Source organism: Nelumbo nucifera, chromosome 3 (assembly GCF_055504915.1).
Source record: "Nelumbo nucifera cultivar China Antique chromosome 3, China Antique-T2T, whole genome shotgun sequence".
In the NCBI taxonomy this organism is placed as follows: Eukaryota; Viridiplantae; Streptophyta; class Magnoliopsida; order Proteales; family Nelumbonaceae; genus Nelumbo; species Nelumbo nucifera.
In genome coordinates, this window is record NC_142651.1 from 733,591 (window position 1) to 748,168 (window position 14,578).

Genomic DNA, 14,578 nt, shown 5'->3' on the forward strand with positions numbered 1-14,578 from the left:
GAATCTCTGCTTATTCACTGATCGATACTGTTTGCTGCAACCATGGGGAACTGTTTGGACCACAATCTCTTTTAATTTGGACCACAGCTCAGAGAAGGAAGTTGATGAATACAAAGCCAACACACTCAAGTAGCCAAAGTTATAATTAAGCTACCTATCTTAAGATCTCTATGCAGTGTCTGCAACTAATTTGTTTATATTTAACCTTATATGATGATGATGATGATGATTATCAATAGTTGATCAATGTGATGTACCCACGTGCATCGATTCGTGTGTATAATAGTTGGTCGTTAATTTGAGTCTTTAAGGAGACGACAGACTTGAGAGTCTGAGACTGATGAGTAGTGAGTACACTCCCACCCCACCCCACCACCCTCCAAGGCCTCCATTCCAAATTTGAAACACGGACTATAAGCTTATCAATTATCATATCATATGTTATCTCATGAAATTAACCTGGATTTGGTGGATGGGGACCCATCTTTTGGGACTAAAGAAGAGAAGCGTAGACCTCCTTCTCAACCCCAAGCCCAATGAAGAAATGGTGGGTGGGTTCTGGTTAAGTGGTTATGATTCTGCTTCTGCTTTAAAATTCTCAGCCTCAGACCTCATCAGCCTCATCTGATGGTTGGCGTCACAGAAGAAAGAGTTCGATTGGATTGGATTGGTGGTCCGAGTTAGTCTACACGGCTACATTGGCTCGTTCTATAGCTAGCTACACAGGCAAAAGAGAGAAGAGGTTCAGTCAAACAAAAGTGTCAAACCTCCTCGAGCTGTCCTTGAAGAGAGAGAGAGAGAGATAAGCTTTAATTTCCCCGGGTCTCACGCCTCTCCAGTCTCCAGTCTCCTCGCAAAAACCAATCTTATCTTTGCTTTGCCTTGCTTTGTATTTGTACTCCTTAAATAATTATTCCATTTCAAACCTCTTACTTTAATATCCTTTTTGCTTATTCTAATAATTACTTACTTTATTCCATTCATTTTATATTTTATTATATGTTCTATATTAATTCAATATTTCAAGTTCAACAACAACAGCAACAACTTTAATTGATAATTTGATAATTTAGGGAATATATTTATATACACTCACATAGTCACATACATAAATGCATTCCCCCTAGCTACTCGCTGCTCCTCCTCAACCTCAAGTAGTCCTATCCTACTATTCCTATCTATCTGCCTCTGGCCGGCCTCTGTGTGGTGGTGGTCAACCAGCAACCTCATCGAGTCGTATCTCTCCTAGTCCTAGCTTGCTCGAATAGAAAAGGAAAACCCACCCAATAAGACCACTAATCTTGCCCACCATCACAAATCCATCTTTCCTCTCCTCCTAGCTTGCTAGTCTCGATCGGCTGAAATGAAAACCTCTCATTTCCTATATAGCCTCCTCTGACTCTCTTTCCTTTCGCCTTTTCTTTTTCCTTAATTGTTTCTCTCATCTGGCTTTCTTCTTTGTCTTTCCCAAGTCGCAGCCCATCTGGGTTTCTTGTATATACTTGTTCGTTCCTAATCCCCTCCTAACACACTTCCGCACATATATACAGTTGCTTTGAACAACCAAAACAGATTGTCCAAAACAATTAAACCTTCTTGTACGTATAGTACTCGATCGTTTTAGTTTTCCTTTGGTTTGAGTTTTCTCTTCCTCTTTATTGGCTTTTATTACAACACACCTCTCTCTCTTTTTCTTCTTGTCATCTATCGATGAGATTATGAGAACATGGGCATAAAGTTCTTGAGCCTCCATATGATTCCCTGGTGCTTCCATCTGATGGGGAACCACATCTCCTGTGTGCAAGAGCTGCAGTCAGAACCACCACTGGAGACCATCAAGCTCATCAAATCAGACGGCCTCGTGAAGATTTACCACAGACCCATCAACGTATCAGAGCTTATGCTTGAATTTCCCAGACACCTAGTCTGCCACTCCGACTCATTCTACATAGGCCAGAAGATTCCAGCTCTCTCCGAGAACGACGAACTCAAGCTTGGCCACAAGTACTTCCTCCTCCCAAAACATTTCTTTCAATCGGTGCTATCATTCGTCACCATCGCCTCATTTGCTTCCTCTCCATCTCAGCAGTCGTCGTCGTCTTCATCGAGAAATTCCAACAATGAGTTCCTGAAGAAGGCAGCAGCTAGATGCCAACCGTTTGACATACACAAAACTCCATCTGGTTCTCTTCAGATACGCGTGTCGGATGAGTTCATATCGAAGCTCATGCTGGAGGGGAAGATAGAAGACCAAGAGCAAGAGCAGAGTTCAAGTAAATCCAAGAGTAAAGTTTGTACTACGCCTCAGTTGCAGAAGGATTACACGCACCTTGTTGGGTGTCGGCAATGGAAACCGAAGCTCGAGACCATAAGAGAATCCGAAAGAAGGAAGCTTTCGCCTTCGTTTGGCATGAAGAGAAGGAAAAAGTCGCAACCGAAAGGTACCCAAAAGAGTCAGAAACCAGAACAGTTTCATGTAGCACTCACAAAACCTCCTTCAAGCTCAAAGACAAAGCTCAAGATCAAAGGCAAGAAAGGCTTGTGAAGAAACTGTCATGTTTTAATTTGAAAATTTTGAATCTGTTATAATTGTGTAGAAAAAAAAAAAACTGGGTTTAATTAGTTATATATACATAAGAACCCTTTTTTTTTTCAAGTGCAATCCAAATAATCTTTATCTTTAAAATTTTAATAGATTCATCTTATCCAAATAATTAATCCTTTTCTCTTTCTAAATTCTATCTGCGGATGGATAAGTCCATATTCAATAACCCGTTCAAGATCAGATCAAATTTGTATCTGTACTATGAAAGTTGGTTTTTCATTGCAAGCTATCAAGTTGGAAGTAATTCCATCATTCCATGGTATCATATTCACATCGTGCAATCGAGGGAGGAAGCTAACAAGAAATTTATCATATTCCATTGTATCATATTATCTCGATCGATCCGGTTATTTGAATTTTGAACATGGGGCTGATCAAAATCAAGGACTAGTCGATTACCACGTGATGTAGATGCAGTGGACACAACTGGCTGCACGTGTTTACAGAGAGAGAGATCAGAGATGTTTGTCCCAACGTTGACGTCAGTCAAAGATGAAGGCTCTGCTCTGGTTTGTCAGTCATAGAAACGCAGTCGGGTTGTTGTTGGGATATGGATTCGAGGAGAGCTGGCATTTCCGGTCGCCGGGTCACATAACAACAAGTTAGTGGTCAACCGTCAAACGACGTCAGCTTTTTAGAATTCACATCTCCATATTCTAGATTTGCGCTTTGAATTTTGGTGGGGTCCACCCTTTCTGCCAAAGTTTTTATTTTTCTTTTCTTTTTTCTGGTAAAAGACCGACGGACCTCCCTTTGTTTTTTCTATGTAAATACTTAAATTTCCCCTCCTTTTAACAATCTGTTAAGATATGGACGAATGTGACATTAATTTTTTTAAATCCCAACTTTACCCCTTTAAAATCCTTTGGCCATGTCTAATGACTGAAATGACGTCCCATGTATATTAGAGATATCTGGATAACAAGGAGTTGAAATAGCTCAATAACAGTTATTCTTTTAAGATTTTAGTTCTTGGTGTTGTTAGGCAAGACCTGTCACTATTTTTTTTTAGAATTCGTTAATATTTTTTTATTTCATTTCTCGTAAGGTTTAAAATATTGATACAAACCATATGTCAGTAGAAGTGTATCGGCCTGTATCAAAGTTTATTGTACCTTTTTTTAAAAAAACTGGTTTAGAAGGGTCGGTCTAAGGCTGATCTACCCCTTAAAACAGGCCACACTCCGATGCGATCCCTATAGGGGTGTAAATTGATACGATATGCCTGATACGAAGTATATCATATCAAAAATTTGAAGCTTGATTTCAGGTACAATTTACAGAAGATAAATTTTGATGGGTTACTTATATACATTTGGCAATAAATTCTAACTTTGAATTTCTAAACCAGCACTCTGTTTCATTAAAAGTTCCTCAATACGTACAGACAGAATGAGATATAGTAGCTGTTCATCTCTGTCAAGGCCATGATGATGCATAGTTAAAGAAATTGGAATCCCAGGAGAGGTAAGACCTTCAAAAACTTTAGATGAATTTAATAATCTTAAAAATCCTAAATCCATTTGCAGTGGGCCTCATTTAGTAATGTGAATAATGGGCACAATATCTCTCTATTATCTTGCATGAATGCATCACTCAAGTGGTTGGATGACACTATTTTAAAAATTTGAAGATTTAGCAAGGATAAAAGGGACTTTTTGGTGATTCTCTCTATTAGACATAATTTTGGCAGGGGATGGTTTAGTCCAATTTGCCAACTGATAGTGGCTCAGTTGGTAGGTTCTCTGACTTGTCAGAGTAGAGACCTGGGATCAAATCCTGCTGCCACCAGGGGTTGGGGGGGTTAAGGGAAAGGGGATGGGCTATCAGTATTTTCAAGAAATACTAGAGGAGGTTTAAGCATTTTACCCTATTTTCACTATGTACTAGAATTGGAATCAACCAAAAATTTCTGTTTTGCCCCATGAAAAAGAAAGCGAAATTTCTTTTTGTCTGAGCTAATATCGACTGTTAGTGGTATTAGCAGCGACACCGTTGGGGGGGGGGGGGGGGGGTGAAGAAGGAGGGGAGGAAGAAATGGTGATCAACGATGTGTACTTAGACGGAGGAAGGTATTGAGAAAGGTCTAAAAGAGATGCTTAGGACTTGGGTCGATTAGCGCATTGGATGAGGGAAGGTATTGAGGAAGGTCTGAAGGAGATACTTAGAATGGGAATGGGAACCGTATTCCCATGGGGGTGGGAATGGCCATTCCTCTGGGGAATCCCATTCTGCCTAGAATAGGAATGAGATAACCATTTCGATTAACCAAAAGGTTGAAATCCAAATGGGCCATTTTGATTCCAATTCAAAGTGCATGTTCCATGAGCCAAATGGAAATAGGCGCTTGTAAATTACATGGTGTGAATCATATAACCTTTCAATTTGACTAGTTTTAACCATTTACTAAATGTCATCACCTAATTCCAATTGTTGTTTTTGACACTCTTTATCAAATACACACCAATAAATTTACAGCAACAAAAAATCCTAGGATCCAAGCATTCACTTGATTTCCATGAATCCATCTTCAAAACCAAAAGAAATAATCTTTTTAGGATAAATGATGAAAGACCTAAATCTAAAACTACACACACATATTACGAATCGATCCATCCCAGAACCCCCTTGAACAACCATCTAATTTCCCTTAAGCAATCCCAATCAACCAAAAACAATGAAATTAACAATTAGAGACCAAACTCCTAAGATCCATTGTACATCATACTAAATTTCCTTTTCATGGCCCCGAATGCAATATTCACAAGTTGGCTTTAAAAAACCAGAGCCAACACATACACCACATAAAAAACACTAAGATACAATACACCAAATCAAAATATCACATCACAAAACTCTAACAATGAACCATAAAAATTGCCAAGATTTTATTCTAACGACGTTAGATGAATAAAACCAAGACAACAAGATTAACCCATTCTCTGCTAAAGCAACCTTCCACCTAATTCAGCATCTTAGATTATGCTTGTAATGCAAATTTTTGCTCAAATTTCTTTTGTTTAACCATTTGATTGTCAAATATTCTAATCCAATGGTTACAATTAAATCACACTAAACTTTAAAGTCTAAATGACCACACCCCTCTTATCAAGTTCAAAAACCACAAAATGATCTATCCAATTGATCTCAACTTCTTTCATTTCCTTATAAAATAAGCAAGATTCTATTTTGAGCCCTCTCGTTGAAAAGCTAGAAGCCAAAACTTTAATCAGAACCAAATGTCTCAATCCTCACCTCTAATCAAAGATCTTTTTCTTTTATAAAATTTTAAACACTCAAAAATGCCTATCCACCATATTTTAACCCAAATTAGCTCATTTAACCTACCATCAAAGCTTGAAAGCCATAGATCTCCATTATAGAGACTGTATTTGACTAATCGGACCTCACCATTAACCCAAAAAACCCAGCACATCAAATTTCATAACCTAATTCCATTGTTTGAACATTAAAATAAAAACATTTTATTTCAATGCACTAGATAACCATGGTGCTAAAAGAAGGAGGTGAGGGATTTGGGAATTCAGTACCTGATGAGGGCAAATTTGGCCCTCCAATGATATTGTGACACATGGCACCTTAGAACAACTAGGTGATGCCCGAAACCACTTTGGCAACAACTTGCCTTAGCCAAATTGATGGTGTCCCACCTGGCAGCCTGGCACAGGCACAACCTGGCAACCTAGCACAGGTGCGACCTGGCGACCTGGCACAGGCGCAACCTGGCACAGGCACGACCTGGCACAGGCGCGACCTGGCACAGGTGTGACCTGGCACAAGCACAAGCTAGCAACCTGGCCCAGGCACCAACCTGGCGACTTACAAGACATGCTCACCAACGAATTCGGCATGCATATCCTAACACTCTCACAATCTTTAGAAGTTGGCCCAGGTGCCGAATAATCTGGAGGGTGGTCAACGTGCATGGCGGTTACCTCCAGGAATCTCGAACCACTTAAACGACCTCACAGAAATCTCGGATATGGTGCGTGAAGCCCACGCCAAACAATGCCTATATAAAGGCATCAACCCCAAGGGCAAGGGGAGAGCAAGTAAGCAAGTAAGCATATTCTGGCTCTCATACTTTATGATTTTTAGCTCACAATCTACTATGAGAGTATTGACTTAAGCATCGGAGGGACCTTGCCGGGTTAGCCACCCCGGGTCCTTTGGCATTTGGTTCCTTGCAGGACTCTAAAGAGCAAGAAAGCTTGTCACCTAACCTGCCCAGCTCGGCACCTGGTCAGTTCGGCACCTGCCCGGCACCTAGTCAGTTCGGCACCTGCCCGACACCTCATAGGCAGCTCGACACTTCCCAGGCAGTTCAACACCAGGTGGCTCACCACCATGTAGCTCACCACAAGGCAGTTCGCCACCAGGTGGCTCACCACCAAGTAGCTCATCAAGCTAGCTCACCACCAAGTAGTTCATCAAGGTAGCTCACCACAAGGAAGTTTGCCTCTAGGTAACTCACCACCAAACAGCTCATCAAAGTAGTTCACCACCAGGTATTTCGGCACCAGGTAGCTCACCACCAAGCAGTTCACCACTAGGTAGCTCGCCACCAGACAGCTCTCCTCTAGGGAGCTCCACTTCAGCCTCTGAGTCACAGGCCACTTGGGAACAGACGTCACTGACGAGGTACTTAGCCAAAAGTACCCATCTCTTGAAAACATTCCCTTTAATCCATGGCTTACATTGGTTTAAGGAGAGTCATTTTCAAGAACCTTGGATTCCTTCTGTCTCTCATTTTGATCTAAATTTTATTTGTAAATTAAGTAGATCTTGTGTAATTTGGAAGTCTAAATAAGACCTCAAATAAGGTTGTGATTCCAGCTAAAAAGAGGGGTTCCTAACCCCTTTGGACCTTCTCTCTCCTTATCCAAAGAACCTTTTGAATTTCTGTTTGTAGACCTTGTGAAAGAATGGGGTCATTGTTTCTTTTCCAAATAGCTGAACTGTTTAACCTACAAAAAGGACCCATTTCCACCTAGAAAAAAAATGGATGGTAACTCGTTACTTAAGCCAGGCATGAGCTTTTCTAAGCTCACACTATACTATTGAATAAAGATCCTTCTTGCTACTGTTATTTATATCCAATGACGAGGAAAAAGAAACAGAATTTGATGCTTGATGGTGAAGATTGAATGCCACCGTTATGACTAATCATGTGAGTTGATGTTCTGACCAATGTTTTAAAAATCGGATTGGAAACAGAACCGTTTTGGGGACTAGTTCCCGAGTCAAACAGTCTGACCTTTCGGTTCAAATGGATGACACGTTTTGATTTAAAAAATAAATAATTAATTAATTAAAGTAAAAATAGCCAAAAACTGTTGTCTAGATCAATGGGTGGACATGACTGCCAGTTAATGGGTCACTGACCAAATGAATGGTTTTTGGCCCTGGAGCAATTTTAGGGTGAAACAAAACTGGTTGCCTAACCAGTTGCCAGGCTAACTGATCCAGATTTTAAAACCATAATTTTGACTAACCACAAGGCTGTATTTGGTTTGGAAGAAATAGGTATGGAAAGAAAGGGAAATGTAGGAATTAAGATATCATACAATTCAAATTAAATAATCTTTATACTTTTTTTTTGGTGGGGGAATATTAATATAACACATTAATGGGGATTTAGGGTAGGAATGAACATTATTTGATTAATGTTACGGGAAAGATATGGTACGGAAAGAGTTTTTATCCATCGAAGCACCCCTTAAATTTTGATGAAAGCAACTTGATTTGTTACCTATTTTCTAATAGCAATTGATTGGTCGTAAGCATTTCCAGTATCATACATACTTACATAGTGAGCCCATGTATTCAATTAATTTATGAGTGGTGTGGGGTATTATCAATGAAACCACAGCCCATATGTTGTTCAGGGATTCTATCTTCCTCAAAGGATGGGAATAGAGATAGAGCATGTTTCTACATTCATAGGGATACACACGTGATAAACCATCTCAGCTCAAGAAAAGCTAAACTTGAGACACGTGAGAGAGAGAGAGAGTGGACTAGACATCAACCATATCACCTTTTATCAACAAAGTTTAGTCTTTTTCTTTAACACGGGAGACGTGTGGGTGTGGGGGCTCTTTCATAAATAATAAATTAATAATAATGTTTTACGACCTGTTTTCTAAAGGCAACTGCTTGTCTTTTATTTTTTCTTTGCCATTTGATTGGGTGGATGTTCACCATCCCATCCAGACTTAGTATGCGATAGAGATTTTGTTTATTAACTAAAGTACAAAATATTTGTATTTTATTTGTACTTAAAACAAAATAATAATAATAATAATAATATCAATTATTTATGACAAATAGACATCATTATGTATCATTAGGCGCTATATCAGTAAAATAGTTCATAAATATATAACCATTTCAGAAAAGTGTTAAAATGAACCGATAGACGTATACATAAATTAAGGCCAACTTTTGTGAATATATATACATATGGAGCTCTGATTTGACAATAATTGTAGGCATTTTGATGCATAGAGTGTGGATTGTTAACATTTTGAATGTTTATACCTCAACAGTGGAAATCAGAAATTTGCATTGGGCAAATTCGTACTTCTCTGTTTAATGTTTGATGAGTGTGGACTACAGCCCTACGATCTACGTTCCATCATTTTCCAATTTGTGATCCGCCACGTTGATGGGAATTGGGAACGAAGAAATGAGGTTGGGGGTGACGTGTTACTTCTAAGGGGGCGTTTTTTTTTCGGATTTTGAGAGGGGGGAAAGTTGGTCAGGATTTTGGTTCCCATTGAACAAGAATCCCATGTTCTTTTTTTAGATTTATGTGGGGATTAGGGAAAGTTTATTTTCCTGAGTATCACTTACCCACCCATCTCCTAGGTGGGTAAATAACTTTTCCACCTAGGGGGGAAGTTGCCAACACTTGAATGAGACAAAAATGCCCTTTTTAATAATAGATTTTTATGGATAAAATGGCCATTCCCTTATTTACATGAGAAATAAAAGAACATGGGTAAACACACTTACCCAAGTAAGTGTTTCCCAAGAAAAACTTACTCAGGTAATTGCATTTACCTGGGTAAGTAACTTACCGAAAAGCGAACGGGGCATGAGTTCTGACTTCTAAGGATTTCGAGGTGACTACCTGGAAAGGCCGCACTTGAAGAAAGAGCTCCTACTACTCATCTCCAAGCCCTGTCCATCGGAAGATTTCAAGGCAGACTTTCAGGAGAGTTCAACTTCAAGGATGATCTAAGGAGGAAAAAGATGATACTGTTTCTTCAACTCCACACCTAGTTTCTCTCATGGTTCCACTTCAATTCCATAAAACCAATGGAATTCCCCGTCATTAATGGAACCCCAGCTGAATTTAAAATCGTTTGCCCCTTCTAATGGAAACTCAACCTGCTTTACTTAGGGGGATCAAGAGCCTATGACTCTCCGCAAATTTCATCACTTCTCTCAACTGTTGTAGTCCGAGTTCCTTGAAGTTGCTAATCCAATGAAAAGGTGAAGATTAGATCTAAGGATGTGGCTAACTCCTATAGCGGAGATCTAGTACACTAAAGACCCTATCGGAAGAACTTTTAGGTCCCGTTCGTTTTTCAGTAGGTTACTTATCCAGGTAAATGCAATTTACCTGGGTAAGTTTTCCCTGGGAAACAATAACATGGGTAATTACTCATGTTCTTCTATTTCTCAGGTAAATAATGTAATGACCATTTTAATCATAAAAATCCATTATTAAAAGGGGCACTTCTGCCTCATTCAAGTGTTAGCAACTTTTTTATTAAGGCCTCATTCGCTTTTTGGTAAGTTATTTATCCAGGTAAATGTGGGTAAGTACATTTACCCATGTTCCTTTATTTCCCATGTAAATAAGGCAATGGCCATTTCAACCATAAAATTCCATTATTGAAAGGGACATTTTTGTCCCATTCAGGTGTTGGCAATTTTTCCCCAAATGGGAAAGTTATTTACCCACCTAGGAGAAGGGTATCACTTAAACTTTCCCCCCTCTCAAAATCCAGAAAAATAACACCCCCTAAGTGGGTGGAGATGGGTACCACTTACCTGATACCCAGGAAAATAAACTTTCCTTGGTTCCCACATTAATATGAAAAATGAACACAGGATCCTTGGTCAATGGGATGGGAACCAAAATCCCATTGACCAACTTCCCCCCCTCTCAAAATCCAAAAAAAGAATGCCCCTTTAGAATTTGAGTCCCAAACGGAGTTTCTTCAAATGGTTGGAATGTCATTCAACCAGCTGGGATGGACATGGAGCCTTCCTTAGGTGGCTTTTGGATTAATGAAATTATGGGGATGTTTGGAACATGGCCGTTTTTCAGAAAAACAGTGTCACATCGGATCCACATAAGCATTTCAACAAATGCCTGTGTATCTCATGTTTGGTTCAGCCGATTATTAAACAATCGGGCATGCCTTGAAAACCGGGACCCCACCGATGCATGAAGTACCAAATTTGGTGTTTCATGCATCAGTGAACCATTTCCCCCAACGGTTGACTAATGTGTATCCTATGTGGTGCTTACCTATCAGCACATGCATGAAAAACGGTGATGAAAATCACCTTACCAAGTAGCATAATGTTTCTCATTGCCTATGTGGCAGAAGCGTTTTTTTTTTGTGAAAAACAGGTTTTAGAAGCATGGGCGTTTTTTCTTGAAAATCGGTCTCAAAAAACGCCCATGCTTCCAAACACCATGTATATTTCTGCTTTCGGGACCATTTAGATTTGAACTGTCCGTATTGTTCATTATGTGGTGGTATACTGAAGGACACATTTAAAGGCATTTTTGTCTTTCAAATTTTTCTCTCAACCTAAAACCGCGAAGTATATTTAAGTAATTAACCCTTTTCTTGTTGTGAGTTTCAAAATCTAGTTTCAAATAAAATTGTTTAAAATAAAAATTTTGAAAGCATTTTCTAAAATTTCTAAAATTGAAACAAAAAATATGTTCTTGAAAAATTTGTTTTCGTTTAAAGTCATATAATATATGTCATCATCCTGCATTCTTTCACAGTTTTATTTCATCGTGTTAACATTTCATAATTAAACAATATCTGTGCTCCATCATTTGTGCTTTCCATGGAAAGAGATCACCACTGATATCAGTTTCAGTTTTCACAAAACTGTGCTCATACCCTCTTTACAGCCACTTGCAGCTAGCTGGGTATTGGGAATATCTCTCCATGGCTGCCTTCTTAAAATTAAAAGTAACCCAAGAATTTCAATTGTTCAGAACCCTGATAAGGGTTGAGCTTTTCTGGTTTCTCACCAAATATAACTTAAAGATCCCACCCCGTAAGGTTGTCAATGGTTGAAAGAAAGTTAAGGGTGATCATTTCCAGTCCAGAAATTTCTGAGCTTGAGCCTAAGACTTGTGTTCAGGCCCAGTCCATGTCATATATTCATTGCCAGTGGATCTTGAGAGTTGAGAGTTGTGAGCTGCGATCACTATCAAATTAACCTCTCACCAGTCATCACTCATCACCGCATAATAAAGTTGCTGCTTGGAGCTTATTCAAACCTATACTCTCACTAGTCACTTCTACATTAAATCAAATTTCAATGAATGATGTTAAAAATATTTACATTTTACATTTCACAACATTAAGACTAGTAATGTCAAAATGTCAATAGCTGGATGTCTCATCTTACCATTTGTTCTCGTATAACTGATGCACCATAGGTTATGCTATTGTTTGAACTGTGTAATGATTTTTGCATACATATATATGTATGCATGTAATTATTTTTTCATCTCTTTAAATGCCCCCACTAATTCAGGGGGCTTTTGTCAAAATCTGAAAATTCAGCAGGGTAATTGCCACCAGCCGGCCCAAAGTATAAGATATATAGTAATATGTAATTTATCAAAAAGTATATATATATATATATATATATATATATATATATATATATGTTATCTCCTTAAACTAATGCCCCACTAATTCCTTCCATGAGGAATAGAAGATTGGAAGACCAAGAGGTGGAGTAGAAACTGGAAAGTGGAAATCATATAATTTCTTAGCTTTCTCAAACAAATTAAAATGTTAGAAAAAATAATAGTTCTGTGTGTCACATTTGGCAATACTACTAGGCCCGAGCACAGCGCTATATCCCTGTCTGGGTCGTTCCTCTCTGAGAGTCTGACGACGAGTCAAGCTTCATTGCTACTAAAATATCAGAGAGAGGTTGTTATAACTTACAACGGTAACAACCGTTAATTGTCAAGCATCCCCTTTAATTTCTTCATTGTCAAGCATCCTCTTTCTTTTTCCCATGTAAAAAGACGAAGCACTCATGGATTTACTACTTTACAATGTTTTGTAATGGGAACTCTGTCTGTTTTGTAAGCGTGGTGGTGGCCGGCAGAGATTCGAGCTCGTTTTCCGTGCCTTTTCTTTTTTGTGCGTTTATCATTTGCTTTTGATTTTACAAACAATAATCAAACAACCTGTATTGTAGTTGTATATGGTCCATTTCAAAAGAAAGCAACCGGCAGTAGAAATCTTTCTTCAAGTCTGATCCTTCAAATCAAAACCTAGACTCAGATTTGGCCTAAAAAAATAGTCGTGCCATTTTTTATTTCCTTTGTTATAACTATTCTACAATTACAGTATCAAGTGCATGAGAAACAATAGAAAGAAAGAAAGAAAAAAGAAAATCGGATCCGAAGCCGATAATTACGGATCGTTTCCACCCAACAATCTCCACAGAACCTAGCTGTTGATCTGGTTGGGCTCCAAATTTCAATCCCGAAAGAGAAGTTATAGACATCAATCTTGTGTTTTCTTTTCTTTCTTTAAACACTCCTCTCCAACATCTCTTGATACCTCTTGAACGATTCTTGCTTCTGCATTTTCATCTGCCGATGAAACCTCTTTATAAACAAGTCGGCAACGTGGTCGATCTCGTCTTCAAGGCTGAAGTTCTCTCTGTCCTCCTTAGAGTTCCTCACCAGATCTATAACCGACCCACCCTGGTCGACGAAGTCATCATTCTCGTCGTCGAACAGCGAGTGGGTGAGGTCCGGGTACTTATCATCCTCGTCTTCTTCTTCTTCTTCTTCCCCGTCTACCTTCACCAATTCGGTGCAACTTGGGTTGGGGTGCACCTCATTGGCCCTGCTATTGAATTCAATGGTAGCCTGGCTCTGGTCGTCCATCTCGTCTTTGTCTTGTCTTTTATCTTGCTGTGCGGTCAGTGCGTGGAGTTTGTGAGAGATTGAAGCCAACAAAACCTTTTTGTTCTTCAAGAGCGAGAAGATTATAAGGCGAGTCTTCATGGCGCTTGTTTTGCTCTTGATTGCTAAGGACTTGGCCTTGACGATGGTGGTTATCACAGAGATGATCTGTTTTAGGAAAACAGAAGCTCGGTTCTTCATGTTTGGTTGTTGGAATTAGCTATTTCTGAGGAAGACCCACAAAAGAAAACCCGAACGAGAGAAGAAGGCTTGGAAAGATTTTGAAGAAGAGATTTTGCAGGATTAATTCCAAGTCCTTGAAGCTAGGAAGAAAATAACAGAGAGCTAGCTAATTGAGATTGTGATCAGAGAGAGGTTTTGAAGATGTCAATTATATGGAGAGATACAAAAGTAGTGGGTTTGCATGAACTGATGAACGAGAACAAGAGGTTACTCTGATGAGTTTATATGGACAAATTAAAGCTAGTCTTAGCTTCTGCTGCTTTTCCTCGTAAAGAGGGGAGAGAGAGAGTGGCTAATGGATGAGTAGGTGTTAAGAAAAGCTTGGAAAAGTTAAAGCAATAAAGAGACAAGAAGGAAAAGCATATGGAAGGGGATACGTGGCTCGAGGAGATTAAAGCGGGTGTGGTATGAGAGACAGGTGGCTGGCGAAAATTAGTGGGATGAAGAATCAAGGGAGTGTGAGGCCGCGGTTGTTTACAAGCTTTTTGAGGAGACAGAGA

The 14,578-nt window shown here is 39.2% G+C and overlaps 1 protein-coding gene and 1 long non-coding RNA gene across 2 annotated transcripts; one reads left to right on the top strand and one right to left on the bottom strand.

The window, feature by feature from the left end:
• The first annotated feature begins 551 nt into the window (after nucleotides 1-551).
• LOC148800887 (uncharacterized) lies at nucleotides 552-3,469 on the top strand. The gene is made up of 2 exons (XR_016083727.1): nucleotides 552-2,004; nucleotides 2,087-3,469. It is a non-coding gene; the product is annotated as an uncharacterized LOC148800887 (long non-coding RNA).
• Nucleotides 3,470-13,204: 9,735 nt separating this feature from the next.
• LOC104592692 (uncharacterized) lies at nucleotides 13,205-14,335 on the bottom strand. Its single transcript, XM_010252140.3, has one exon. It carries the CDS (start codon nucleotides 14,034-14,036, stop codon nucleotides 13,455-13,457), a length of 582 nt encoding a protein of 193 aa, XP_010250442.1. The 5' UTR covers nucleotides 14,037-14,335; the 3' UTR covers nucleotides 13,205-13,454.
• Nucleotides 14,336-14,578: the final 243 nt, after the last annotated feature.

Coding starts and splice junctions, on each gene's coding strand:
- LOC104592692 (XM_010252140.3), bottom strand. CDS start 14,036: ATGAAGAACCGAGCTTCTGTTTTCCTAAAACAGATCATCTCTGTGATA.